The sequence below is a fragment of the Gambusia affinis genome, linkage group LG01, assembly GCF_019740435.1.
Source record: "Gambusia affinis linkage group LG01, SWU_Gaff_1.0, whole genome shotgun sequence".
Classification (NCBI taxonomy): domain Eukaryota; kingdom Metazoa; phylum Chordata; class Actinopteri; order Cyprinodontiformes; family Poeciliidae; genus Gambusia; species Gambusia affinis.
In genome coordinates this window covers 29245939-29273662 of record NC_057868.1, presented here as the reverse complement: position 1 = coordinate 29273662, position 27724 = coordinate 29245939, and the positions used below count along the sequence as shown (strand labels likewise).

The 27724-nt window shown below is 38.9% G+C and overlaps 1 protein-coding gene across 5 annotated transcripts in view; it reads right to left on the bottom strand.

Moving 5' to 3' along the window:
• The window catches only part of nkain4 (sodium/potassium transporting ATPase interacting 4), a 65552-nt gene extending 38431 nt beyond the window's left edge, over positions 1–27121 (bottom strand). For 4 of the 5 annotated variants that reach the window (XM_044128380.1, XM_044128391.1, XM_044128369.1 and 1 more), the window contains exons 1-2: positions 26820–27121; positions 3119–3256 (exon numbers count right to left, since the gene is read on the bottom strand). In XM_044128380.1, coding sequence (XP_043984315.1) covers positions 3119–3256; positions 26820–26876 — 195 coding nt within the window. In that variant the 5' untranslated portion in view covers positions 26877–27121. Of the gene's footprint in view, positions 1–3118; positions 3257–6499; positions 9713–26819 lie in introns of those variants that run through there. The other variant, XR_006371817.1, reaches the window with a different exon arrangement.
• Positions 27122–27724: the final 603 nt, after the last annotated feature.

Genomic DNA, 27724 nt, shown 5'->3' with positions numbered 1-27724 from the left:
TTAAAAGCAGATTGTTCGATCTTTTTTCACATGTCTTTTCATATTGGTTTATTTTCCAGTTCAACTTAAGAGGATACAAGTCTAATCAAAGGCAGAAAATGTTTCAAAATAATTAATCACGGTTCTATTTTTTGACATCGCAAAAAAAAAAAAGTTTTTCGGAGGCACTTGTGCACATTTGGGACCTAATGTATACAGACAGAAACCTGCCATTTACATATACATGACTGGACTTTTATGATGTTGCCAGTAAGTTTAGCCATTCTGTGTCACTCCTGTGGGAGTTGTGGCTTTTTAAACTGCTGAGGCCAACTAAAGTTCACAACTCAACCATTTAGAAAATTGTATAGTCAGACAGGCAAGTGCTGACAGACACAGAGTGGTACTGGGTGGTATTCACTGACAGAGTCGTCAGAGGGAAGGTTGTGAAATCCTCTGACTCATGATGAAATATGTACTTAAAGTGTCAATGTGAGAGCAAAGGACAAAGCTGCAGCACCATAAAAACATGCGTGTTGAATCACAAAGCCCCTTAGCTCAAGTTCTCCCATTTTCCACTTGACATGAGAGAATAGCTTCGACTTTCCCTCCTTCCGCTCCTCCTTTCACCTCATGCTTCCTCTGATTCTGCAGCTTATCCGGTGCAGCTTCACTGTACGCTTCTTTATCTTTCCTGCCTCTCTTTATTTACTCTCCTCTCCCTTGTTCCAATATTTTCCTGTTATTAACATCACCATCTGCGCTCAAAATATGAGTTTATTGCCTATTATAAATAGAAAAGTGTCAAATAAAAGCTGAAGCATGTAAAAGCTCTTTCCTAATAATTCACAGTATATCCTAAATACTCTGCATCATGTGCTTTTTTTCTCTTTGTGAGAATGACCTTTTCTGATCGGAAATTCGAAGGAAAGTTTAAATCAGATTAACTTCCGAGTCCCCCAACCAAGGTTTCACCTGCTTTAATTAGCCCAAACTACCAGGGGATTACAGTCATTTAATAGCATTTCACAATCCACAAAACATTTCACCACAGTCTGCAGTTTCACAGGAAAGTGACAAAACCTGCAGAACTCTGTGCACACAGACTGAGAGCTTAGTACTAATGCAGCACTGTTTGAAAAAACACAAAGAAAAACATGAATAAAAAACATCAGTGAAACACTCAGGCAACTTCTTATGTGCACTTGTTCAATTGCTGGTTAACACAAATATTGAAAAAGCCAATTATAATGGCAGCAGCTCCTTTTATGTGGAAGACAGGATTCTGACATGATTTTTGATGCCAGACTGAACTAGTACTTCAAGAATAGTTGATCTACTGAATTTGACCATTTCTAAGGTTTATAGCGTGGTCAGAAAAAGAGATATAGTCCAGGAAGTGGCAGTTGTGTAGAGGAAAATGCCTTGTTGGTGTCAGAGAGCTGACATCAACAACCGGGTGCCACTCCTGTCGGCGAAAAACAGGAAACTGAGCCTCCCTTTCGGACAGGATCATCAAAACAGTTTGGAAAAATGTTGCCTGTTCCCTTGATTTAAGCTGCAGCATTCAAATGGTAACAGCCAAATTTGGCATAAACAACATGAAGACCCCAATCCATTCCGTCTTGTATTATCAAGTCAGTGTAAATGAGGTGGGGAATATTTCTTGGCACACTTTGAGCTCCCTACTAGCTAACCATTATTTAAATGCCACAGCGAGTATTGCTGCTGAGGATGTTGACCACAGTATAACAATGTTCTGTTCCATATCATAGTTAGCCACAGACTGGTTTCTTGAACATGAATGAGTGTCATGGTATCCAAATTTCTCAAATTTAAATCTAATTGGGATAAATCTTTAGATGACAAATCTGCATGATGCAATCATGTCAATATAACTGAATTAACATCTAGCTACATGTAAAAAAGCCAATAAATATACGGACCAAAAAAAAAAAAAAAAAAAACATGCACCCCTTTTTGATTATTAACCTTTTTGTCACTTTTACAAATCGATCAGGATAAAAAAAATAATTGGCTTTTATGACAAAAATATTTGCAAAACTAAAACCTTTAATGTCAAAGTGAAAACTGATGTCTACAAAATAAATACAAATATTTAATATAGAATATGTGATGGCATAAATATCCAGTCAGTATTTAGCAGAGGCACATATGGCTGTAACACAGCGTGGATTCTGTGTGGACAGGTCTCAGTCAGGCCTGCATATCCGAGCGCTGCAGCTTAACTCCATTCTTTCTTTGCTAAAACTTTTCAAGTTCTGTTAGACTGCGTGGGGATTGGCTCTAAACGGCCCTTTTTAACTCCTGCCACAAATTTCCTGTCAGATTGACATCTGGGCTTAGAATAGGCCACTACAAAACATCCACCTTGTTGTCTTTCTAAAACACAAGGGTAAACCATTCTCTGTAGCTTTAGCTGGATGCTTTATGTCAAAAATAAATGTTCCCTGAAGGCGTAATTCTCTTGTACATGAAAACAAAATGTTCCCCTGTAATTCTACATTTTTACTGCTTTGATTTTGCTTCCTAACTTGAAAAGTTTTGCAGGGCATGCTGCTGGGAAGTATCTCCACAGCATGATGCTGCCACCACAGTACGTCACTTTTTTTTTTTTTCTGATGGCTCAAAAAAAACATACAGAACTTTCTTCCACTTGATCATGGAGTCTCCCAGACATATTCCACATATTCCTTCAGTTTATTTATGATGTATTTAACTGAACTCCTCCAGCAGATGTTTAGAGCCAGAAAGATTTTTATGTATTTATCTCCTGGCTTACACTCAATAACCTTTTCTCTGATTTTCTTGGAGTGTTCTTCTGTTTTAATGGTGTAATTGGAGCCAGGAATACTGAATATTCACCGAATAACCAGTGAATTGACCTTCCAGTCACAGGTGTTGAATCTGCTACACACTTATTTCAACGGGGTGAATATTTAGCAATCACTCATTCCATCTTAAATGTTAAATGTTTCATTTTTGAAGAAATCTGTCTTTACTTTGAAATTAAGAGGGTTTTTTGGTCATTTATTTCATTAATCAGGAATGATTTGAAAGATTAAAATGGTAAACTTCTTTTATTAGGCACTGTAGGGTTCCAGTTTGCTTTACTCACCACAATAATGTATCGTGGCCGGTACTGGATGGTTCCAAAGAGGCCCAAGATTACAATGATGCTGTGGAAAAAGTTTGCAAGAATGGGAGCCCATTGGTAACCAAGGAAGTCAAACACCTGTCTCTCCAAGGCCAGCAGCTGAAGAAAACAAAGACATAAGATCATTAGATAATATATGTATACAAATATATGACGGCCTACATTGTTTTTGTTTTGTTTATGGTCTGACATCCGAGGCCGTTTGTTCTAATGTTTGAGGGTGTTTCCTAAGGATGTCCTAAAGTGCACACCGTACATGCCAGACAAGCTACAAAAAATTTTGTCAACACTTTTCAAAATAAATTGTTTCTTAAGGATGGAGATGCCAAAACTCAAAGGTATAAATGTTTCTTCATCCCACAAACATTTACTGCACCCATTATGCAAAAATTTCAGTTCCCACTTTGAATGAACAAAGCATTATTTGACGTTTGTAATGGTTTCAATTCAAATGAGGTTGTCTATGTCTATGTTTTGATGTCTTTTTCTGCGTCTGCTTCTTCAGTCCATCTGTTTTCAGTGGTTATGCCTCAATTTTGTCTTACTGTCAGTCAAAAGAGAAATTTCCCCTTCAGGGAAAAATAAAGTCTCTAAAAATCTAAAAATAAATCTGAATCAAATAAGTTGTTGATGCGCTTTATTTGTTCAACTTTAGACACTCCACAGTATAACGCCAGAAACTAGAAGATTCCTAAAGAAATTTAACTGGGGCCTGCCAAAGTGTGCCCGTCGGTTTGGACCCAGCGTTCTGATGCTAAGAATTAGCATCAATGCTAAAGAAAGCTGCAATGTAATCAATAGCATGTGGAGAATCACAAGAATGTTAAGTAAGCTGGACGTGCAACATTCAGTATGATAAAGTAAGTGTATTAGCTAGAATTAGCCAAAATGCTAATGTAAGCATAAATACTTTCAGTAGGCTGTGTGGGGTATCATTAGAATGTTTACTGTCATTTACTTACTCCATTAAGTATACTAAACATGGCTAATAAGTCTGAAAAATAGGTAATAGCTTATTTAAGCTAAAAGGCTAATGCTAATGAACTGCCTTGCTGCACAAGGCAGTTCCCTAACCTGAGAGACACAGATAATGCAGAATGATATCTATCCAGAGGGGCATATTGAGGCTTTTATTTTGAAATTTGCAGTAAGCTTCATATTAAATGTCCACACTAATCCAATGTGTAACAGTCATTGAATTAAATCAGTCATATAACGCTCAAAAAGCAATTACCTGATGTAAAAATTTTCAAGGGCTTTTATTTTGAAATTTTCAGTAAGCTTCATTTAAAAGGGCCAAATTCATCCCATGTGTAACAGTGACTGAGTTAAATGAGTTATATACAGCCCATAGCAGCAAGTAGTTCTAAAGGCCAGCTCAGTCCTCCTCTGTTTTAACTGAACTACTAGTTAGAACTACAGTGATGCGTATTTGTAGTCCTAAGCAGCTCTCCCTGCTCTGGGTTCCGTTGCTATGGTAAATAATCCTCTCTGCCAGCTGTGAGTGAGACATCCAGGGGGAGACAATTCTCTGTTTGAGCCAGCCAGTTTGACTAAAAAAAGCATTGCAAACAACTCTTTCCTATTCGGGAACCGTAATACATATTCGAAAACCGTTTGAAGCGTATGAGAGGGCTATTTGTCGTCTCCGATAGTCCCACGATTCATATCTCTACCTCACTCACAGTATTAACAGTGATGATATAAAGAAGGTGTGTGCCAAGGTCTGAAATTTTTCAGAAATACATGGAAGTGAATCAGTGAGATCTGTCCGTCACCTTGGCGCATGACTTTGCTCTGAAGCACCTGGAGAGAAAACCGTAAGCGCTAGATAATTTTTGAAAACATTTGACCAGAGCAGGCATGCGTATCAATGTCATGACCGAGTTTCATACCAATCATGCAATATTTGTGAGCGTGAGTTAAAAAATGATTTGGGGTCAAAATGTCACTCTGACTCTCACTCTAGCAGAGCGGCATTCACACTGTGATTTTTCCAAAAATCAAAAACTTTGGGTCGCTTAGAAAGAAGATGTGGACAAACCATGATTCATATCGACGTGCTGTCTTACAAAGCAATGACTGACTTGCTTTGTAAGTCAGTCACTGCTCTCCTTATGCATTGCTATATGCAGCCCCAATTAATAATACCTACATTTCTGAGTTTCATACGGCAGCAGCGGGGTTATGGATGGCATGTGGAAAAATAATCCTTTTGCCTTCCAGCATTGTCCGCAAAATTTCCTTATATACACAATAACATGCAGGTGGTCTACATTTGTAAATATGATTATGATTAAGTCAGTGCACGTTACTTTTATATATATCTAGATCTACATAGATATATAGATCTATATCTATATATATAGATCTATATATATAGATATAGATCTATATATCTATCTATATAGATCTCTATATATAGATAGATCTATATATAGATTTATATATTTATAGAGAGCGAGAAAGATAGATATCTATCTATACAGACATCTATCTGTATCTATATCATCTATATATAGATATAGATATATATATATATCTATATATCTATATCTATATATATGATATATATCATCTATATAGATTTGGATATATAGATGATATATATCATCTATATATCCAAATCTATATAGATGATATATCTATATAGATATATCACCTATATAGATGATATATAGATGATATATGTCATCTATATATCCAAATCTATATAGATGATATATCTATATAGATATATCACCTATATAGATGATATATAGATGATATATATCATCTATATATCCAAATCTATATATAGATTTGGATAAATCTATATAGATGATATATCTATATAGATATATCACCTATATAGATGATATATAGATGATATATCTATATATCTATCTATACAGACAGATAGATTTAGATATAGATAGATATATCTTGACCAGAAAGATAAATATTTTTCAAATTTTGTCCTAATTTGTATAAGTTTAGATTTCTAAAAGTCTGTTTTTGTTCCAAGTTGTTTACATTTTCATTTTCCAAATCTCCCTTTAATTAATAAATGAGGTTTTCTTATTTTCTGTTTAGAATTAGAATTAAAACTCTAACAGTGGATGAACATGAGTGCTGTTGCTGTTGAATGTGGGGGAAGCCGGAGCACCCGGAGTGAACCCACAGCTACACAGGGAGACCTTCCCCACTGTGCAGTCCTGGCTTTTTAATATTGAAATGTCCAATTAACAACAACAGCAGCTCTTTCTAAATTATCGCCGATCACCCAGCCCAGACCTGGCCCCACCGCCCTTTTAAATCTGATATACAGAAGACATGAAGTCTACGCTGGATGGACTTTACATCTGTTTTTGAACTTGCGTAGAGATGTTGGAGATAAAGCCTTTTTCAAACGCTTCCACAGTGACATCTTATTCATGGGGATCTCTTCTTCTTCAGAGACAATGATGTGCTCCGCTGGATCTTCAGCTGCTTGAGTCTCTGATTCCTGAGCTGTTTGGATTACTTCTTCCTTTAATGTACCGTTTACCTGTGGAGGGGATGTTCTCTGTGTTTCCATTAGACCACCCTCTGATTCTGTGGAAACTACAGGAACTTTACCCGTTACATCTTCTGAATCTTTGCAAGATTCTGTCTCTATTTCCTCAAAAGCTGTCTGGGGGATCTCCGGTATAATTTCTAAATCTGTTTTTGGTGTCTTGGTGTTTTGGACCAAGTTTTGTTCTGTCTCTATCGGGTTTCCAGTTTCCAGTTCAGCTTTCACTGCCATCTTTCTCGATTTCTTACATCTAGATTTCTTTGATGTCTTTTTCTGATCTTCCTGGTCTCCATTTTGTTGGGTTTCAGAAACAGTTTCGCCTTCAGTGATCTGCTGTGATTTACTGATCACTGCTTCTTCTGTTTGAATCTTGTTTATAAAGGAAGCTGTTGGATCCTCAACTGTTTCTAGAGTAGAAACTACTTGATGTTCACTGTCTTTTCCAGAAGCGTTTTCATTATTGGGAGTCTCCAATTCAGAGGAAGCTTTTAATGCTGCCTTGCTCTTGATCTTACGTCTAGATGTCTTCGATGTCTTTTTCTGATCTTCCTGGTCTCCATTTTGTTGGGTTGTTGAGACCATTTCTTCAGTGATCTGTTGTGGTTTACTGATCACTGTTTCTTTTGTCTGAATCTTGGTTTCTATGGAAGCTGTCGGATACCCAACAGTTCCTAGTATAGAAACTACCTGTTCACTGTTTTCTACAGAAACTTTGCCTTTGTTGAGCTTTTCAAATTCAGAGGAAGCTTTTAATGCTGCCTTTCTCTTGATCCTACGTCTGGATGTCTTCAATGGCTTTTTCTGATCTTCCTGGTCTCCATTATGTTGGGGTTCAGAAACAGTTTCTTCAGTGATCTGCTGTGGTTTACTGATCACCGTTTCTTTTGTCTGAATCCTGTTTTTGATGGAAGCTGTTGGATCCACAACTGTTTCCGGTACTGAAACTTTCTGTTCACTGTTTTCTCCAGAAACGATTTCATTGTTGACCTTTTCAAATTCAGAGGAATCTTTTAATGCTGCCTTTCTCTTGATCTTACGTCTGGATGTCTTCGATTTCTTCGATGTCTTTTTCTGATCTTCCTGGTCTCCATTATGTTGGGTTTCAGAAACAGTTTCTCCTTCAGTGATCTGCTGTGGTTTACTGATCACTGTTTCTTTTGTCTGAATCTCATCCCCAACTATCTCTGGTACTGAAATGTTTTGCTGGTCACTGTTTGCTCCAGAAACCTTTTCATTGCTAAGAATCTCCAGTACAGAGGCAGCTTTCTTTCCTGACTTTCTCCTGTTCTTACCTGCTGATCTCTTGAATAGCTTGTCCTGATCCTGATGCTCATTCAGCTCCGTTTCAGAGGGCTGTTTTCTTACCAATAAAAACAGCTCAGTTTGGGTTGAAATTGATTGATAAACTGGTTTGACTGGGCATCTGGTTTCCAGTGTATCCATCTCCGTTTGTGTTGAAGTCGTTTGATGGACTGGTTTTAGCTGATAACTGGTTTCCAGTGTATTCATCTCTGTTTGAGTTGAAGCAGATGAGTACTGGACTGTTTTCTGCTTTGGGGTTTCTTGAAAATCAGTCTGAGTTTCAACAGAAACCATTGAATTCTTTCTTTGTCGTCTCTCTGAGAGTCCTTTCCTGATCAGATCCTTCTGCTGTTTAAGTTTTGCATTCAGTTTCTGATTTACATTGAACATCTCATCAAGCTGCTTGAATAAGTACGTCTGTACTTCCATATATTCCAGTTCAGTTTCCTTAAATTTAGCAACACACGTACACTGATTTGTTGTCTTTCCAGGAGATGGACTTCTCTGCTCTTTTTGCTCTGGTGTCCCCAGCGGTTTGAAGATGGTGTTCTTGGAAAAGCTTTCCTTTTTCAAGGAAGCTGCCACATCATGATCTTGCATTGGCATTGAAACACTTTGGGCTTCAATATTCTCGGTAAAAAATTGTATATCTACGCGAGGTTCTGACTTGGGCAGCATTTTCCAAAACATCTTCTTTCCGCTGTTGGGCAATCCTGCTTGAAGACTTTGGTTTTCCGGCAGAGGTCCGTTATTAATGTCACCGTTTTCAGAAAAAAATGATAGATCTATGCAGGCATCAGGCTCGGGAAAAGATTTCCACAACAGTGGCGTCTTCTTGATGTGCTTAGTCTTGGATTGTTTTTCCCCTTTCTGATCCAGTTTCCTCTGTGGTTTGGAGATGTCGTTCTTTTCAGTGACCAGTTGCGTTACAGAAATCTCAAGTTCCTCTGTGCAGATCTCCTTCTTTAAGGAATCTTTCTGGTCATGATCCTCTTCAGGCAGAGAAGTGTGCAGCTTTTCAATAGTTTCAGTGCCGGACTGAAGGGGCTGTTCCTTCTCTGTTGTCTCCTGCAGTACAGAGGTCGGTTCCTGTTTTGCAACCAGTGAAGCGTTTTCAGTGCTTTCAGATGAAATCATAAGATCAACAGGGGCGTGTTTCTCCAACCAGATGTGGAATGGTATCATTTTCTTCTTGACGCGTCTCGTAGTTGGTAGCTGTTCCTTTGACATGGAGGGCTGTTCTTTCTCTGCTACCTCGACTGTCTCCTGCCCTCCCACGGTGGACTCTTCTCCACTGACCAGTGATTCGTTCTGCTTCTCAGTGTTTTCTGCAGAAACCTCTTGGTCAGCGGGGACGTGTTCCTCCGACCAGGTTTTAGATGGTACCAGGTTCTTCTCCTTGGACTCACTGTCAGGTGTCGGTTTGTCCCCTTTCTGATCGACTGCCTCCAGAGCTTTGGTTATCAATCCATTGTCAGTCAGAGGTGAAGCGTCCTGCTGTTGGATGTTTTCAGCAGAGATCTTCAGCTCTTGCTGCTCCAACCAAACTGCAAACGACACCTTCTTCTTCTTCCGCCTGGGTGTCATTGGTGGCTGCAATTCCTTTTTGACAAAGTTGTCGGATGCAACCTCTTCGATTCTATGTTGGTTGGTCTCCATTGTAAACTTTGCTTGTTCAGGTTCTAAGCTAAATCAATTCTCAAGAGAAGCGTATTAACAAGGCTGCTAAACGGCTGTGATGAAAGTTGATGATGTGAGGAGCTTATATAATGGCTGGTGATGTCATAATTCTGCCTTTGGAGTTAAACTGTGACGTCACAGTGTGACGTCACAGGCTTGTTTGGTATTCAGAGTGGGCTTGTCTGATGGATTTTTTATCAACAGGACGGATGTGAAGAACCAACCAGACTACAGAAAGAACTGCCACTGGTTGCCATAGTTACCAGTGAGGTGCGGTCACTGGAAGCAAGTGATGCAGAGCCTCACCTGTCATAATGGAAAAATAATTTAGATAGCTATTTTTACCCTGTGGTTTGTACTGTAAAGTATTTATTTTTTATTTAGCTTAACCAATTTTGATAATTTTTTCTTCAAAAATTGCTGAATTTTTGCATTTGCCCATTCAAATGCTCAGAAGTACAGCAGGTGAGGCAGCAGCAGCAGCTGAGGCTCACCTGGGATTGATCAACTTCTCAAATAGCACACCTCCCGGGATCGAGCCGCACGTTTTGATACCACTTTTGTGGGTGGGCTCGCAGCGGTATGAGCCGCATTCACGGTGACGGCAGATAAAGTTAAGAATAATAATAAAGAGACATTCTATTGGGTGTAGAACAATAGGTGCCTGCCATGCACCTATTGCATGGCAGGCATGCCATGCATGCAGTCAGTCACTGCTCTCCTTATGCATTGCTATGGGCAGGCCCCAATTACTTGTTGCTTTTTTTATAGTTTAGGAAAAAATCCAAACTGAATGAGTTCTACAACATTTGATGCATTGCTGAAAACTATTTGGTTTATCATGTATGTAAGTGTTAACTGGTCAAAATGAGCGACTGAGCATATATAAACATTACTCTGCATAACTTTGTTAAAGGTCAATTCAAGAAATGATGTGTTTCTCTGAAAAAGCCAAGAATCCTGTTCAGACAGACTCAACAACAACAACCCAATTGTTTAGCTCCCAATGATGGAAGCAGCCAAAGGGGAGGACTGGAAGTTTTATAAAACCAATAACGACAGACTTATTGATGTAAGTCTGAGCTAAAGAAGAGATCCTCATTTCTAACCTTTCTGTCAATGGCTCCCAGCAATGAAAATACTCTGGGAACTTTGTGGGACATGAAGTTCATAATAACCTGCATCGACTTTAGGCCTTTATGAAAAAAAAAAAAAAAACATGTACACACTTACGCGGTACACACAAGCAATAGCAGAATGAAAAAGTTCACAGTGGAACTCATCATGCCTGTTTTAGCTTAGTTTTTGTTTCTGCCACCAGAAAATAAACTGCAAGTTATTTTTTCCTTAGCCATGCACAGGGATAATTTCCCATATTTATTCATTTTTATTTGAATCAACATCTAAGTGCAAATTATTTTGTACATCAGAAATCAAAAATATAGGAAAGCATACCACTTAGGGAAAATACATAAAGGCGTCATAAGCCATTTAATTAAAATTCCTGTTCCGATCCAATTCCATTTCATTCCAAGAGTGTGTGTTGTTGTTGTTTGTGCACCAGTGTGCTAAAAAACAAAAACAAACAGTGTCTTTCATCGTATCCTGACATGTCACTTACAGCCAAACGTTTGAAGATGGATGAGGGAGGAAAGAAATGTTGTCTCTGCTGATACAAGAAGGAACACACACCAGTGAACACGCCCACACACACAGCACTCCCTGCTCATCCTCATGTAGCAGAGCAGGTGACAGCAATTCGAATGCAGCGATATTGGAGGGAGCTGATTGAATCCGGAGAGATAATTAAAAAATATTTATACAGGTAGGGAGTGAAGCAGCAGAGGATGAAGTGATTGAGCCAAGGTGCGCATTTAGCTGAATAAAGTGAAGGAATGTCTTTGCTGTAAAACTGAGATAAAGCATAGCTGCTTCTGCAAGAAACCATAAGATAAAATGACAGAAAAAAGGGAAAAACAAGGGAGGGAAAACAAGAAAACTATGGTTTCCAAAAAAGTACAGCTAACTTAAACGACAAAGGTCATCTCCACTTTCTGAATCTCACAGAGTAAGACCGTATGGGCAGGAGTAGCTCATGTCTACGGTGCGGTCCAGATATGGGGATTCTCATTTTCTTTGAATGTTAGAAGGTCAGTTTCCCCCACTATTAGGGGGAATTGTTTCCCAGAAATACTTTAAAAAAGAAAATATGATAATTTCTTATTCCATTTTATTCTTATTTATTTGTCTTAGGTTGGTCTTGCTACACGCTCTAACACTTGACAGAAAAAGCCATCCAAAAACAGTTTCAAAATTTTAAGATTTCACCATCGAGGTTTGGAGTTTCAAGTCATTCCACTCGTTGTTTTAAGATAAAAGATAAGATAAAAATAACGAGATATTAGGACTTACGTAAGAGCAATATAAGAGAATTATGAAATACTGTCTTCCACCAAACACAAGTCAAAACTGGGTTTGGAAATGTTAAAACATAAAGCTTCAGTCGTGGCCCTGACCTCAGTACTACTGAAAATTTATCGGCTATGTTTAAAGCAGGATCCATGTCATGACACGCTCCAAAACAAACAAGCGCTACAAAATCTTCCAGGAAGTGTGGTTGAATGATGAAGCAAGATAACATTAATCTGGTAGAACGGCCCAGATCTCAACTCATTGAAAATGTAAATATCATTCTTAGAATTGAGTTTCTTGTCAATTAAATGGCTCAAGTATGTCGATCCTGAGAGAATTTGAGAAAATCTGAACATTAAAATTCAATCACATGGACCTAATTTCTATTTTTAACTTGCAGTGGAAGCTGAACTCAACACACACATACCTATTCCTTCCTCTGAAATATTTCCACCAGCTATTGAATTAAAGATGTGTGTAGGCCTAAGAAATGTTAGCCTGTGTGGTCTCCCCTAAGACATGCTGCAGTAAGCCCATCACATACGCAGCTAACTCAATAATCCACCGAGATGACAACAATCAATCAAAGAAAAAAAAAAAAAGGGCTTCTGCCCGCCCAGACACACAATCAGGCATGCACAATCACACGAAACCCATACGGCACAATTAGTCCACAATTCATGGGAAGTAGGCTGCTGGAGAGTGGGGCGGAATTTGATCAAAAGATACCAATGCTCTTCCAGGAATAAAGCGCGGGCTACATAACCGGCCCGTAAAAGCCTTCCACCGACCTCCGGCGAGCACAAATCACTCCCTATGGAGCGACGGAATCCCTTTCTGTGCATTTTGGGTTTGAGTGTGTGTCTGTGTGGAGAAGCAAGCTGCCCACATAAATGACTCCTCCCAAGATAAATACTCAGGGCAAGAGTGTAGCAGGATGCAACAAGCCTCTTCCGCCCTTTCGCTACATTCATCGTCATCTCTGCTCTCACTTTAGCTGTTTTCTTAATCTATTTATAACTCTCCCAAAACCCATCACTCACTCAGTTCTTGAGCCACGTGATGGCAGATTAGGATCACAGAGCTCAATCCTGCTCTTTCTGTCAGATTATATTAGCCGGCGCGTACACTCAGGTATGCATAAAGTGGCAAGCAGAGCAGAAAAGGAAATTCGAGTCGACGGTTTTTCTCACCATAATCCCCAAAACATTTCAGGCATCACCGCCTTCTTTGACATGAAACGAAGGAGGAGAAGAAGAGAGGGAAGTAAGAATGATGAGCGGATCAGAGCCAGCGAAAGAGGTGAAAAATAGGAAAACGGGAGGAAAACACACTTGATCTGCATAGTTGGAAAGCTAATTAAGACATGCATGTGTAAGATAAGCAGCTGAAATCCTAAAAAACAAAAAAAACAAAAAACAATCCAGCCTGGGATTTAATCAGACCTAAGCACATTGCAGTCTTTGTTCACAACAGGTAGGGGATGTTGTAGATGAGGTGGTGACTGCACCACTCCCTCGGAGCGAGAGGACACCGGTGACTGGTGACCCCTCTCATTTCCACACCTCTCCACCTTAGCCCGCAGATATTATGAATCCCATCAGTGCCTCTCTTTCTCTGGGAGTCTTCTGTGAAATGTCCTCAGGTAACGTGTTACTGACTGTGTCATCAGGAAGTGTGAGAGTGTGCCTGCCTATGTGACTTCAGGCAGCATGACTCAGTCTCCTTCTTGTTCAAGGGTATGACTCTGATACATAGGGGATGACAGTGAGGAGTCGAGACAGATGTGAGGGGCTGCTCTTAGGACAGATAATTATTTGGGGTCGCTTTTTTTTTATCTCTCTCTAGCTTTAACAAACGGTTGATTTTGTTTATGTTCAACAGAATACTGAACTGGCAACTGGCAAGCCTGAAAATCTAAAACACAAGGGTAAATGATCTGTAATTCCCAAATGATTACGGTCGTTTCATGGTCGCCTTTCCCTCCAGCTGGTATTTTATGCGCTGCCTCTAGTCACTGAATAAAGATTTTTAAAAATGCACTCCATGGTACATTTAAAAAAGCCAGTTATGCTCCGATTCATCCTTTTCTTCACCAGTACTTGTGTTTTTTAAAAACATATATAACCTTCTTCTATGTGAGAAAAGAAACATTCTTCTTTAGTGAAGCTTCCTCAGCAATCAGTGCTTCTGAATTTTGGAAGGTAAAATCACCCTGAGGAGGCGAACAAGGTCGAAGGTTCACATCTAAGTTAATAAAGTTGTTAGTATTAACTCATTATGGTTGGTAAAAACTAGAAACCTTGATTTCATGTGAAAAGAGGACATTTTTGGTGAAAAAGGAGATCTAAGAAAGCAGAATAAAAGGACAAAACCTGCAGAAATTTGTACAACCACCATATCGCAGCCAGTTACAAAGTAACACGTTACTGACAGACCACTTTTTTTTTATTTACTTTTTTCAATAACGAGTAATCTAACGTGTTACTATTTCAAATCCAGTAATCAGATTAAAGTTACTTACCCAAATCATTGTGCTACTATTGCGCTACTAATTTGTACAACCACCATATCAGAGCCCCACCATTAACCCTTAGAAACCGATGTTTAAAGGGTGGGGCTGTGATTTCCAAATAAAACACTACATTTACTAGGGCTCCATAAGATAGCATAAAGACATGGCTGTTGCAAAATAACAGTGTGCAGGATTCATTGATTAGACAACAATAAATATTAGCTAATTATTCTTCAATTTTCTTGAAGCTCTGACTCCAGGTAGCCCATTCTTGAATCTCCCCCAAACTCTTGAATAGACTTTTCTTCACAATATCTAAGTCTGTGGTCATTCCTTGTGGTTTGTCACATATTTTTACTGCACGTTTTCCTTCCACTTAAACTTTCCAGTAATATGCTTAGAAATATTACACTATGAAAAGACAGCTTCTTTAGCAATAATGCTGTGTGACGTACCCTCCCTGTGGATGATCTCAGGCCCTGTTTACTGGGCAACTGTGAAGTCATCGGTCTTCCCCATTAATGAACAGGCCACGCCTGTTCACTTCTACATTATACTATGATCAAGGTAAGGTTTTAGAGTCAAAAAGTTTTGAACAAATGCAATTTTTATATGTACATGGTCATAATTTAATTTGTATACTAATCCATAAAAATCTAATTCTGATTTACTTTTTTGCCATTAAAGCAAAGTTTAAAAATTTTAACACGTCTTTGAAAACCATTGCAACATTTTAGGCAGAAAAAGGATTTGGTGATACTCTAAATTTGAAAAAAAAAAAAAAAAAGAAAATTAAGTTATGAAAAATGTATTTTCATCAAATTCAAAAGATTTTGTATTTATAACAAACCTGCAGTATAAACCCCTGAGCTACGCTGTTTACATTGATGTTAAATAGAAAACACACCCTCTGCTAATTCTAATGTTTCATGTATAAATAATCTGGTTTTAACTGAGTTTTATATTTATGTAATTTTGGATGCTTTCTTTCATCTTTATTGCTGAACACTCCAGTTAGCACCTATGACTATTACTGCTATTACCTACAAGGTAACCTTAGCAGAAGATCTACTAATACGCCTCATTACTTTCACTCCTTAAGTTCAGGTTAAAACAGGGCATTAGGGGCATTAGGAAGCAGCTGCCCTGCTCTGAAGACAAAAACAGGCAGCAGTCATATGCTGCATTGGTGTCTGACACTTTTTAAATGTCCCCTACGTTGGCAAGGATTTTTTTTATGCTTTTTCTCCCCCAGAAGACACTAAGGCACTTCTTTAAAACTTTCTCAAATCTAATTTTTCACCTAAAGTTATTAGGCCCCGGTGACTGCCTGGGCCCAATGAAAGTGTTTGACTGATGGTGTCAATCTCAGTTTGTGTGTTATGGTATATGTGAGTGTATGTGCGGCTTTCAATAGTCTCCTGGTGAGATGAATAGATGGATAGCCCTCGGTGGAGCTTGGCCTACCAGAGACACAGAGATTAACAGGCAGGGTGCTTTCATGAGCCACTTTCTTCTTTTCTGTTTGAAATATGGTCTTCACGGTGAGACACAAATCACCAACTCCCTTCAAGTACCTCTCACTTTAGATGTTGACACTAAAAACACTTTAATAACAGGGATAGGTTACTTTCAATAAAAGTAAAGTGAATTAATTTAACAGCACATTTTTAGGATGAAATTTGTCCAGTTCTCCTGTTAGTAACAAGCTAAAATTACAACTCTGCTAATATAGAATCCATATAAAAGAATCCAGCCTCAGAAGACAATACACACTTTGAAGGTGAAGGTAGTTAAAGTCCCGAGGACGATTTACGTCCTCGGGACTTTAACTACCTTCACCTTTTACCTTTGTGTTGCCTGACCTGCTCTGTAAAGCTCTCTGTGGTGAAGCAGCCCTAAGTTAATGATTTAAGCTAATTAGATTTGGTCATTTTAGATCATTTTAACAGAAGGGCAATTTTAGTGAACTTTAAGCCAGTGATGCAGCGTCGCTGAAAGATCAGTTTCGGTCACAGTTTGAATTTTGGCTGTGTGAAGTAGTTAGTTCAAATGGAGCATCAGAAAAAGAAGAAGAAACAGAATTTAAGTGTGTTTGAATGTGGTACAGCTGTAGATGATCTACTTTGACGCACAACCATCTCTTGGGTTTACAGCGAGTGGCCCAAAAGAACAACAAATGCAGTGACCTTGTTGATGTCAGAGGTCAGAAAAGTATGAACAGACTGATTTGAGATGATACATAGGCAACAATAGACCAAATACCAACTTCTTGCAAACAAGATTTCTTGAAGGGGATGGGCTGCAGCAGAAGAAGCCCAAACAGGTGAAAACTGAGGCTAAAATTCATACAGGTTCACCATAATTGGACAATAAAGTACTGAAAAACCATTGCCTGATTCCAAAAGTTTAAATTCCAGCAGAGCCAGTTGAATGTTGTTAAAACAATATTGTGTGGATACATGTACCATTCTACCAATGGTTCTGGCTCATCGTGGATGTGTAATGGCTTGGGCCATATCTTCCGACACCTTTTGGACTGTTAAAATCAAAGCATCAATCAAAGAGCACAGGGAGTATTGATGCTGAGAGTGTCCATCCCTTTTTGACCACAGTGTACCCATCCTTACTTTCAGCAGGACAACACACCATGTCACAAAGCTCAAATCTCAAACTGGTTTCCTGGACATGACAATCAGTTCACATTATGTTACTAGACCTCAGTTCAAAAGAGCACGATTGCTATGTAGTAAAGCATGAAATATGCAGCACAGATTGGCCGCTGACAAATCTGTAGCATCCTTTCATGGCATCATTTCCATATTAACACAAATATCTGAGAAACATTTGTGATACCTATATTTGTCTATAAAGATAGGGTCTCCAGACAGATACTACCACAATATATCTTATAAAGTAGCTGGTGAGTGTATGGTGAGGTTGTGTCATCAGTTTCTGCTGCAACTGTTAGATTCAGTCTTAAACTGCAGAAGTTTTGTTTCTCTGCCTAATTAGATTCGGTCTTAAATTACCTGTGACTTGAAATTCAAATCAATTTAGCCTCATTCAATTTAGATTATGAAAGAAATATCCTAAAGGAAAACTGAATATTGCAACAACACGAACTGAAGGTTTGAGTTAATTGCTACAGTTTCAAAGCCTGAGCCAGAACTTCTCAGTCTGACTCAACACCTCCCTGCTCAGGTTTTGACAATAGGTTGTATCCCAGCAGTAATAATTAGCTATGCTTGTTGTGTTTTGAGTAAAGGCATCCATGTGTTTAATCTCTCACAGGATTAACCGGATTGTGCATGTTGCTTATGCTGCAGTGTTACACGCTTAGGAAGGCGATGTTGGAGAATTATTTTCTGACAGAATTACAGCTTTGAATTCTATTGAAACAAAAGGCTCATACACAATAGCCTGACAGGAGTATTAGTCTTAGTTAGTGGTGATATTTAGATAAAGATACGCCATAAGTACAATGTACAGCAACAGCAGATGTTGTGATTTCTTTTGTGACTCAGATAATCTACACATCTCTCTTTTTGACCAACATGTTTGTTTAAAGCTCGTAGCTCGGATCTCCCTGCACATTTACCGCAAAAAAAAAAAAAAAAAAAAGAAGTGAGAATTCATCAGTTGCTTGTGAAACAAGGACTAAAACCCCAATGTTGAGGAGGAAAATTTGATTGAGAAGAATATGCATTCAGCTGAGTGTGATCTGTCAAGATAGTCGTCACAGCTGTGGAACTCCCAAAGCAATTTATTCAGTGCCACACTATAACAAATGACACCAATGGAACCATTGGAATGGAAAGAGAGAAATGGGCTCTCAAACAGTCCCAGTTTTATCTCCATTATGGCTGAATATTGCAGCGTCACCGATGTGGAACACACACACAGACGCGCCACCGTGAGCCGGCGCCTGGATGAGAGCGTCGACACGCTCGCATCTGCCAGCCCAGTGTTTTCACTATAACCACAACATTAATGGTGTGTTAAATTGAACACATTAAAATAGAGACTGGTTGTAATAAAGGTCACCAGGGAACGAGAGGAGTTGTGGGGTGGAGGGGTTTGCCACAAGCACACACATATTATTAAAACTAACATGCTGAGAGCATGAATGCTGATTCAAAACTGCAGCAACGACTGAAGAAGTTAGCACTGATAAGCAACAAGGAAGGCTTAATTTATTTCAAATTGTGATTCGGTTTTAAATTGAGGTTGTAAAATGAGGGAGCTGGAAATGAAAAATCCCCAGCTGGATGTAACTAAAGGATAGGGATCAAAATAGAAATCTGTAGAGAGACAGCTGCTCTAAGAGAAGGATGTATAACCCCTTAAGTTTGCAGCAAACTAACCCACAGATGTTGTCTGCATTCATCTCTCTTCTAAGGGTGCCAACTTGATGTCTTCTTCTCTTTTTCATATGTTTTCTGTTGCAGGCCATAAAAATGGGTGAATGAAGAAAAGTAGAACTTTAAATTTAAAAAATAAGCGAGTGAAAAGAAAACATGGAGACCTCAGATATCTGGGGTCAAATTTCTTATTAGCTCAAAGAGAGAGGTTGAACCTTCTCCCATCCCCCAGTTCCTTTCTATCGCTCGCCTTTTACCCACCTTTCTATCTAGCCAAAATCTCCAGAGGCTCTCTTAAATCAAATGGCAATCAATAATTTAAACATATTCCAACCTCTAATCTCAGCAGGGGGCGATGCGCGGTGGGTCCGTTGGGGGTAGTGCCGGAAAATGTGAGGGAAAAGGAGATACCAGACAGCTTTGTTAGCTTTTTGCATTCATTAAACATTCACACAGAGCTTCACCTCCAAAAAAAAAAAAAAAAAAACGCAGGTGAGATGATGACATACTGAAGCTCCAGGGGTAGGGGATGTGTGTGTGAATGTGTTAAGGAGTCACCTTGCCCTGTGACTCAGTGGAAGCCTCTGTTTAATCAACGTCTTTTGATGGGGCTATTTTATTTATTTTTTTTTTTTTGCAGCTAAGGCCAGACATGGCCTGTCAGGATCTGCTCTTCCGTGGATGAGGGCTGTTCAGGCGAAGCAATCAAGGCAGTCTGGGCCAAGACCACAATCAGCGCTGAACACCAGGGGTCCGACTGACAGCAAGCTCACCACTAAACACACACGTACTGAGGCTAATTATGGCAACCTGTCTGACCTTCAAAAAGAAAACAGTAAATACCCAGCAACAATGTAAGGCAAGGTTGGGACTTAATGCAGTTTCTCTGGTCAACAGTCTGTTGGAGAAGTATGTGTTTAAAATAAGTAATATTTTTATACAAGCCTCAAACAAGCAGTATTTTACAATTTGCACTGAGGAAAAAGAAGAAGAATTTTCAGCAGAATTTGAAGAATTGAGCTTTTTTCCTTTGCTTTGAATCTCATCTCATCTGCCACAATAGTTGGACGGTTCGACCTCTGGAGGATTGTTGGTGCAAAAGCAGCCACTAACAGCTCCAAAATCATTGTTGATTAGAAAGATGAGTTGTGTTTTTTTTTTTCTTAGTGATTGAAGTTCTTACTCTAGATCTATCCATTGTTGAAAGAAAACAACCTGCAGTTTTCCTGGAGCCACGTGCCAGACACAGCACATATGTTGATGAGAAATGTTTAAGCCTCAACCTTTTGACTTAAAATTGTATGTTTGGTGGAAAACAATCCAAGCACAGAAATATGGTGATGGCAGCATCATCCTGTGAGGAGGTTTTTTCTAAGGCAGGGACAGGGAAGCTGGCCAGAGTGCATACAGGAATTCTTTTGGAAAACCTATTAGAGGCCACAAAATACTTGAAACTGGAGCAGTCTTAACTTCCAGAACAACAATGCATCTAAACATACATCTAAATCTACAATGGGGTTTAGATCTGCAATACACGGATCAGTTCAAGTACAGAACTTAAATTCCATTGAGACGTGAAATTTGCTGTTTATTGCCACTCTGAATCCCATCTGACTGAGCTTTGTTATTTTGTTCAGCAGTACGGGGAAAAGTTTCAGCCTTTTGATGTGCAAAGTTGGTAGAGAGACACCCTAAATGACTTGCGGTATAACTGCAGCAAAAGTAGGTTCTAACAAAGTATTGACTTGGTGGTGAATACGAATGCATACCACACTTCTTAGATCCCTATTAAAAGTGACAGGAAAGTCACATATCAAGCAGCAATACGAGAATAAAACACTGCTCGGATTTCATTTTCAGTCTGCCCAATATGGTAATCAATGTAGGCAGATACTTGCATTTAAAAAAAAAAAAAATCACACACTGCTCAGACTAAATTAGACCAAAAGTTTCCCATAAAAAAATGGAAATGACTAAAGAAACCATTGCTCTATAAAACCTGCTCTGTCCAAACAAAGACAGAAAATTTATTCCCGCCAGGATAAATCAGATAGCAATCCTTTCTTTGTTTGCCACTATCTCCACGAACTAAAGCAAACACCAAATAAATGGGTTGTTGCCCCTGATAGTATGAATCACAGCCTGGAAAAGGGTTATAAAAACTCAGTAGAAACCCCAGGAAGGCAAAGACGAAGAAGAAAATAGAGAGATAAAAGAGCTGTGAGCATTTAATCTCCTCCTACCAGTATATCTCTTCTATCAACCTGGGGGTGCTGAAGAAATACAGCTGATTATCATTAACCACACTACACTCCAGCACAGGCGTGATAAAGAAGTTACACACTCTCTGCAAAACACCCAACTCACAACTTACCCTGAGCAGATGTCTGCATCTGTAACCAGTTAAACTGAAATACTGTTGCACTTCACAGCAGCATCTTTCTTATTTCTAATCCCACCGTGTTATGATCCATCACCTCTGCTGGGAGCTGGTGAGGAACGACAAGATTATCCAACAGCGCTAACCATAACTCCCTGCTCTGCAGGCCTGACAGCGTATCGTGTTTTACTGGCACGCAGTTTGTTCCAGCTCTAGTAATAACCCTTAATTACACCAGGGTGACAAAGTAATACATGAGGTGAGACCAGGGCATTTTGTGTGCACACACTTAAATTCGATCTGAATATCAATACAAATTGATGTGTATCAAATTATATTGATATATATCAACGGCATACATGCATCAGGAAATTATCATTTTACTGCTCTTTGCATTTTACTGCTCTTGGATAAAACTGATTTATTCTTTTGCTAAATAAACCAAACTATAGAGGAAAGAAAGCCAAGTGACATCGCCTAACCCAGTGGGCAAACACACGCAAGAATTGTTGGTGAAAAACACTCAAATGGTTTAAATAGAAAAAAAAGGGCTTGTATCACTGAAACTTACATATATTATTATTATTACTTAATATGTTCTTTGGGGGATTTATTGATCCCCACACAAAAATCAGAGGCTGATGATCAGTGTTTAGGGCTAAGCTGATTTACAAATATCAAATTTCTTCTGGCTGCCAGAAGCTACCTTAAAACAATTGCTTAGTTTATCTCACATTCTGTTTTAAATTTCACATTTTACCAAAAAAGTCAATTATTTAACCCAAAAGCAGCTCATAGTCCATACCACACTTTTGATTTACCATGTGTGGCCAAAACATATAGAAAGAGATCCTTCATATTTCACAAGCTAAGGGATTTCTGCAAAAATTGTAATTATTAATGACTAATGGGTTATAGCTGCAAGATGTATTGTGTTCATGTGTCTGTTGGTTTAGAGTGCCACCTTAAAAGAAGATATTAACTGACTTTTGATTGACTCTGTTCCGTCCAATTCTAGAACCAAGTTTGTGTTTTAAGAATCATTTCTGGAGCCATAAATCTAGTCAGTTACTACAAATCTTTTCTGGAGCTCAGAATAGAAACAGCTGCTCTTTCAACTGATCTCAGTCTCCCACAAGGAAAATCATTTCCAAAACATGTTTCCATCTGCTTTATGAATAGCAACGACTACAAAAACACCTTAAAAAAGGACAAAGCCTTCTTATGAGGAACTTTTTCAAACTTTTTCCGCAAAACTTTTCCAATTCAACACCCCTCTGCACCATCTGTTTTTTTTTTCTCACAAGAGATCAAATGAAACTTCTATTTTAACTTGTCTTCCAAAATCTCTCAAAAGCTGCTTCTGCATCTTTTACACAAAGACTTGCATCTTCACCCAACGTCAGACCTTCTAAACTTTTCCTCACAGAGAGGAATGTGCAGCTGTAATTCTGGGCATGTCTGAGAATGACAAACGGTTCATGAACTGCTGGTTTGTGTGTTCTGTCTATCAGAGCAATTAGTTCATTCAGAGAAAACAGAGTGCCGATCTGGGAGAGTGTGTTTGTCTGCCCCGGGAGTGTACCTATATGAAATTCTCCCCAAACGATAACTGAGTGAAAATGTCCCATTTTTGAGGTACGGACAAAAAGATTTACAAAAAATAAATAAATAATTGTACAGTTGAATTGTTTAAAAACAGGTTGCCAACAAAATGTATTTTCCCACTAAAACTGCAGATTTAAGAATGCGACAGAAAACATCATTACTATCAGATTATTTCCAGTTACAGTTCAAAATCCAAGTAATTTAACTCAAAGCAGATTGGAATAAGAATGAATTTTAAATAAACCACACTGATATAGACTGCAGACAGTGTCGGAAAACTAATGCAACAGTCAATAATCTTGCAACATGCGATCACAGTTTTGTGACATCATTCCCAACAGCATGGAAAAGGAGAACTCAAACTATTATTTAGGTTAATTTTTTGCCAGCACAGACTACAACTTGCCTCTAGAGGAAAGGAATGGGAGAGTTCACTTTGGGATTAAAGTGGCTGCATGTTGAAAATGAATTTAAACCACTTGTAACTCTGAAGAGCTTTTTAGATTTAAAAAAAAAATACAATTTTCTAGAGGAACAGCAGCCACTTGCAATCCATTTGTTCAATCAATTAACAATAAACACTCCTGGGGGTTATCAATGTTCTTATTCTCTCAAAACATAAACAACGTAAAATCTTGTAACATTTACATTTACAAGACTTTGATGAGGACAGTAATCTGATCTGCCTCTGGCTTCTGCAGTGGAAACAACAAAAGCTCCTGCAACAGTTTCCTGCAACAGAAAAGCTCCTTCGAGGCATGTTTCTAGTACAAGAACCGCTTCCAAGAACAAGAAAAGTTTATCTGTGATGTTTAGATTAAAGTAAAAATTTTATTGATTTATTGATTTTTAACTGTAACTTTAAAAAAAAATATGTTATCTGTATATGGGTACAAGTAAAAACAATCACAACACCTGTGGATCATTAACATGTTTTGAAGAAAAGATGTGATGCTCCTGCTCTGTCTGTGCAAACATGTTTCTCTTTTTTCTCTTCTGTGAACGTTACAAACTTCCTCTGACACTGAAAGTATTGCATCTCTGTTTCTGAGTATAATTGCTGCAAAATGTTGAGAACCTTATAGTAATGCAGAGGGTTTTAATCCTGAAGAAGCTGCTCCTCGTTCTCTCACCTCAGAGCACAGAAGTCTGTGAAAACCCCATCAAAATTTGCTACAGTGGCATTTACAGTGACTGCAAATAAGCCTGAGAAAAAGCGTTCAGAGTTTCACAGTCAAAACACACCTTGAGTCTTGAGGTCTTTTAGTTTCCACACTTTGACTGTCAGCGTTTTATATTTTAAACAGCTCAGTTTGTCTTTCATGTAAGCTCAGGACAATTGTAGCTTCTATCCAAGTAGCCACAAGCTTCATTTACAACCTCATCATGTTCAGTGGCTGACATTTACAATAGTCCTGGGTTTTTTTGTTTTTGTTTTGGGTTTTTTTAACCAATCGAAACCCTTCCGCTCTGGGTCAACTTCAGGGCAGCACCTTAACCTACCAACCCACTGAGACAAAAAAAAAAAAAAAAAAAAAAAAAAAAAAAAAAGAGGAAAAAAACTGAGCTTACTTGTGTCTCTGAGTACAAACAAATCATTACAGAGACAGGGCTTCCAGCCAATACTTGCTACTCTCCAGGGCTGATCAGGATCCTGACAACCATCCAGCACTGCTGTCTGCAACAGTTAGGCAGCAAAGGGAAAAAGGAACTGAGGCATTTCGATCAATATAGGCTCATTATCTGCTGCCTTCTGTCCCAGAGAGATGAGTCCCAGCGCTCGGCCGGCCTGTTGATGAGCAGAGCGCACCACAATTCAATTAGGGTATGGCCAAGATGCCAAAAGAGGTTTGATCAAAGCACTCTGTTGAGCTAATTAGCTCACGCTGTGGTTTATGAGGGCTATTTTTACATCTGAGGAGAAGACTGCTCTGTTTTGTTAATGGCAGTTTTTTTTTTTTCTTTTTTACGGTGAATTGGGCAGGGAATAACCTGGCTCATTGTGGATTCATAGGTATAAGCCAGGAGAGAGCAGGGTGCCCCCGGTGCTGCTCAGAGCACATGGCCACATGTATATTCATGCAGACAAAACACATACACAACCAGAGGGTCCTTCAAAGGGTCACAAAAGGGTTTAACACCACCCCCTTTTTCACAGATTACACTTGTCAGCACGGAGGTGTGTGTGTGTGTGTGTGTTTGTGGTGTTGTGTGGCTCCACGACAGGAAATGTGAGGTTATCAAGAAACAGCGGCAAGGAGGAAACGAAGCCGTCCGCAGAAATCTTCAGGGGCTTTTTAAGGAACCAGCTGACATCTATATAAATCACGTTAGAAATGGTTGACCTCCTTCTTTTTGGTGAGACGAAACGACCCGAGGCTTGCAAAGGAAAAACAGGTGTGTTGCTCGAGGTGTATTACTTAAGAGACTTAGACACAATTCTAAGAGTTGATAATTGAGTTTCTTGTGTCTGATTCTGTCATATGTCACTATAATGTCATAAGTCTTCTATCCCTATCTATTTGACTTATTTTAACAATGAAGGTATGGTCATATGAGCTCAGTTATGCTGAGGAGATTTTAGTAACGGACTGGATTTTTAAAATATCCTTTAATATGATCATCCCTGTGATTTTTCTGTCATAATGCAAAATATCACATCACATTTATAAATGATTTAATGATTCTATTTAAGGTCAGATTTGTCAAAACCTACAAAAATAGACATCATGGAAGAGCTGTATTATTTGACTTTGTGGGTGAAACGTGGCTGGTATACCTATTCTTAAAACAAAGAGAGAAAAAAAGGGCTTTAATTAAACTCATGCAAATATGTGTCTCTGATATAAAGGTTATCAAGCACAATATTCCAGCAAATGAAAAATAAGGCCCCTTGTCAAAAAACAATAACTTAAAAAGTTCCACTTTCTTAAGATACAGCATAATTTGGGCAGTATGAAGCAGAAATAATGCATTAGCTTGGCAGCGTTCCAAATAAATAACTTGAGGCATAGCAGCATCCAGAAACTTCATTTTAAACTTCATGGTATGGTTAATACTTAAATAAGAAAATGGATGAAAAAAAAAGCTCCATTGTATTAGTGCATGGCCCTTCGTCTCCACTCAGTTTCTGTTTTGAATTACTTCATGCATGATACAATACATCAAAACCTCCCTGTTTATCTCTTTGAAAGGAACGTTTTATTGCCTTCTCAGATGTTGAGAGTGGCGTTTTACTCGATGGCATGACCAAGCTCACTTTTAATGCCTCTATAAATTACACTGTCACGCTCCGTCAAGTAAACTCTGCTCCGTCAGGGAGAGAGGAAAAGGCGAGCCTGAGGAGCATCATTTGAGACTTCACTACAATCCTTTTAATGTTACTTTCGGTGACTTTGTGATCTTGAGAAGCTGAGTGACGCTTCATTGGTTTCACATGCTTCAGTATATGAGGTTTCCTGATGAACACAACTCCCAAACATTAAGATCATTCCATAAATGCACGTTTCACCTTTATTTACATAGAAAGGTGGCAGCATCAGGGGCTCATGCTGGGTGAGGTTTACTGTGAGTAGCAAACCTTAAATGTGTGTGGTGCTCACACATTTAAGGTTTGCTACTCACAGTAAACCTCACCCAACAAAGAGTGGGATCTTAATCACGTTATTCAGAATGGAGTTCATGAACGTTATTCAGACCAGCATGTTTTTGTTTGAAGAGGACTTCAAACAAAAAAACTGCACTTTAAAAAAAAACAAAACAAAAAAAAAACTAAACCACAAAATCGAGAAATTTCAGTCTGCTCTTACATTAAAGCTGTTTTCCCATTTTCAAAAGTAGCAAAAACAAGTGGACAAACTTACCAGCTGTAAAGTGCAAATAAAAATGAGAGTGCATCGTCCGCTGCAGCAGCAGCCCATTGTGTCAGCGGAGGGAAACGCGGTGACTCTATGAAGGACTTGTTATCGAGGTCTCGGCGTGCCGTCCAGACTCAGTCTTGATCCAAACACCGGCTTTGTCCCATCCTCCTCCGGCGTCTTTTTAACTGAGCCCTGGGAACAGCGACCAGAGTCGGCTGGGTTTGCTCCGGACGTGTCTGTTTACCTCCCCTCTGGCCAACCGGTCGCTCTGGAGGTGACTGGCTGGGAGACTGGGAGCAAGCCGGTGTGTGTGTATTAAAAAAAAAAAAAAAAAAAAAAAAAAAAAAAAAAAGAAGAGGAGGAGGGGCAGGGAGTAGGTGGGAGGTGGTCGCAGTGGCGATGGTGGGGCAAACACTGAATGACACTGAGGGTGTAATCAGGCAGCGATATATGACAGCGTCAAGAAATAATAATAATAATATTAATAATAATAATTATCATTATTATATTAGTATTTTTAAAATATATATATTAGTAAGAATAGTATTATTAATAATCATATTTTCACTCATTTTTATTTAAAAAAAAAATTAGCAGACTGTTGAATAGATGTTTCTTATGTCTGTGTGTAACAGGGAGACACGGACAAGCAATCTAATGATGGCTATAGTTCCTCGGGGTCAGGACATTACCCAACCCCTTCTAAAAAATGTGGAGAAGTGGCGCCATCTGGTGTCGAATAAGAGAGAATAAGAAGCACACAAGGGATTAGGCTATATTAGGTGTACTAGCGGATAGCTTTTGGACGCCTACGGACTTGGAGGACCGAGTTTAAACTGGACAGTTTGATAAGAAAAAACATTCGGAGTTTGAATGGTACATTCAACATACGGAGACTCATAGTTTTT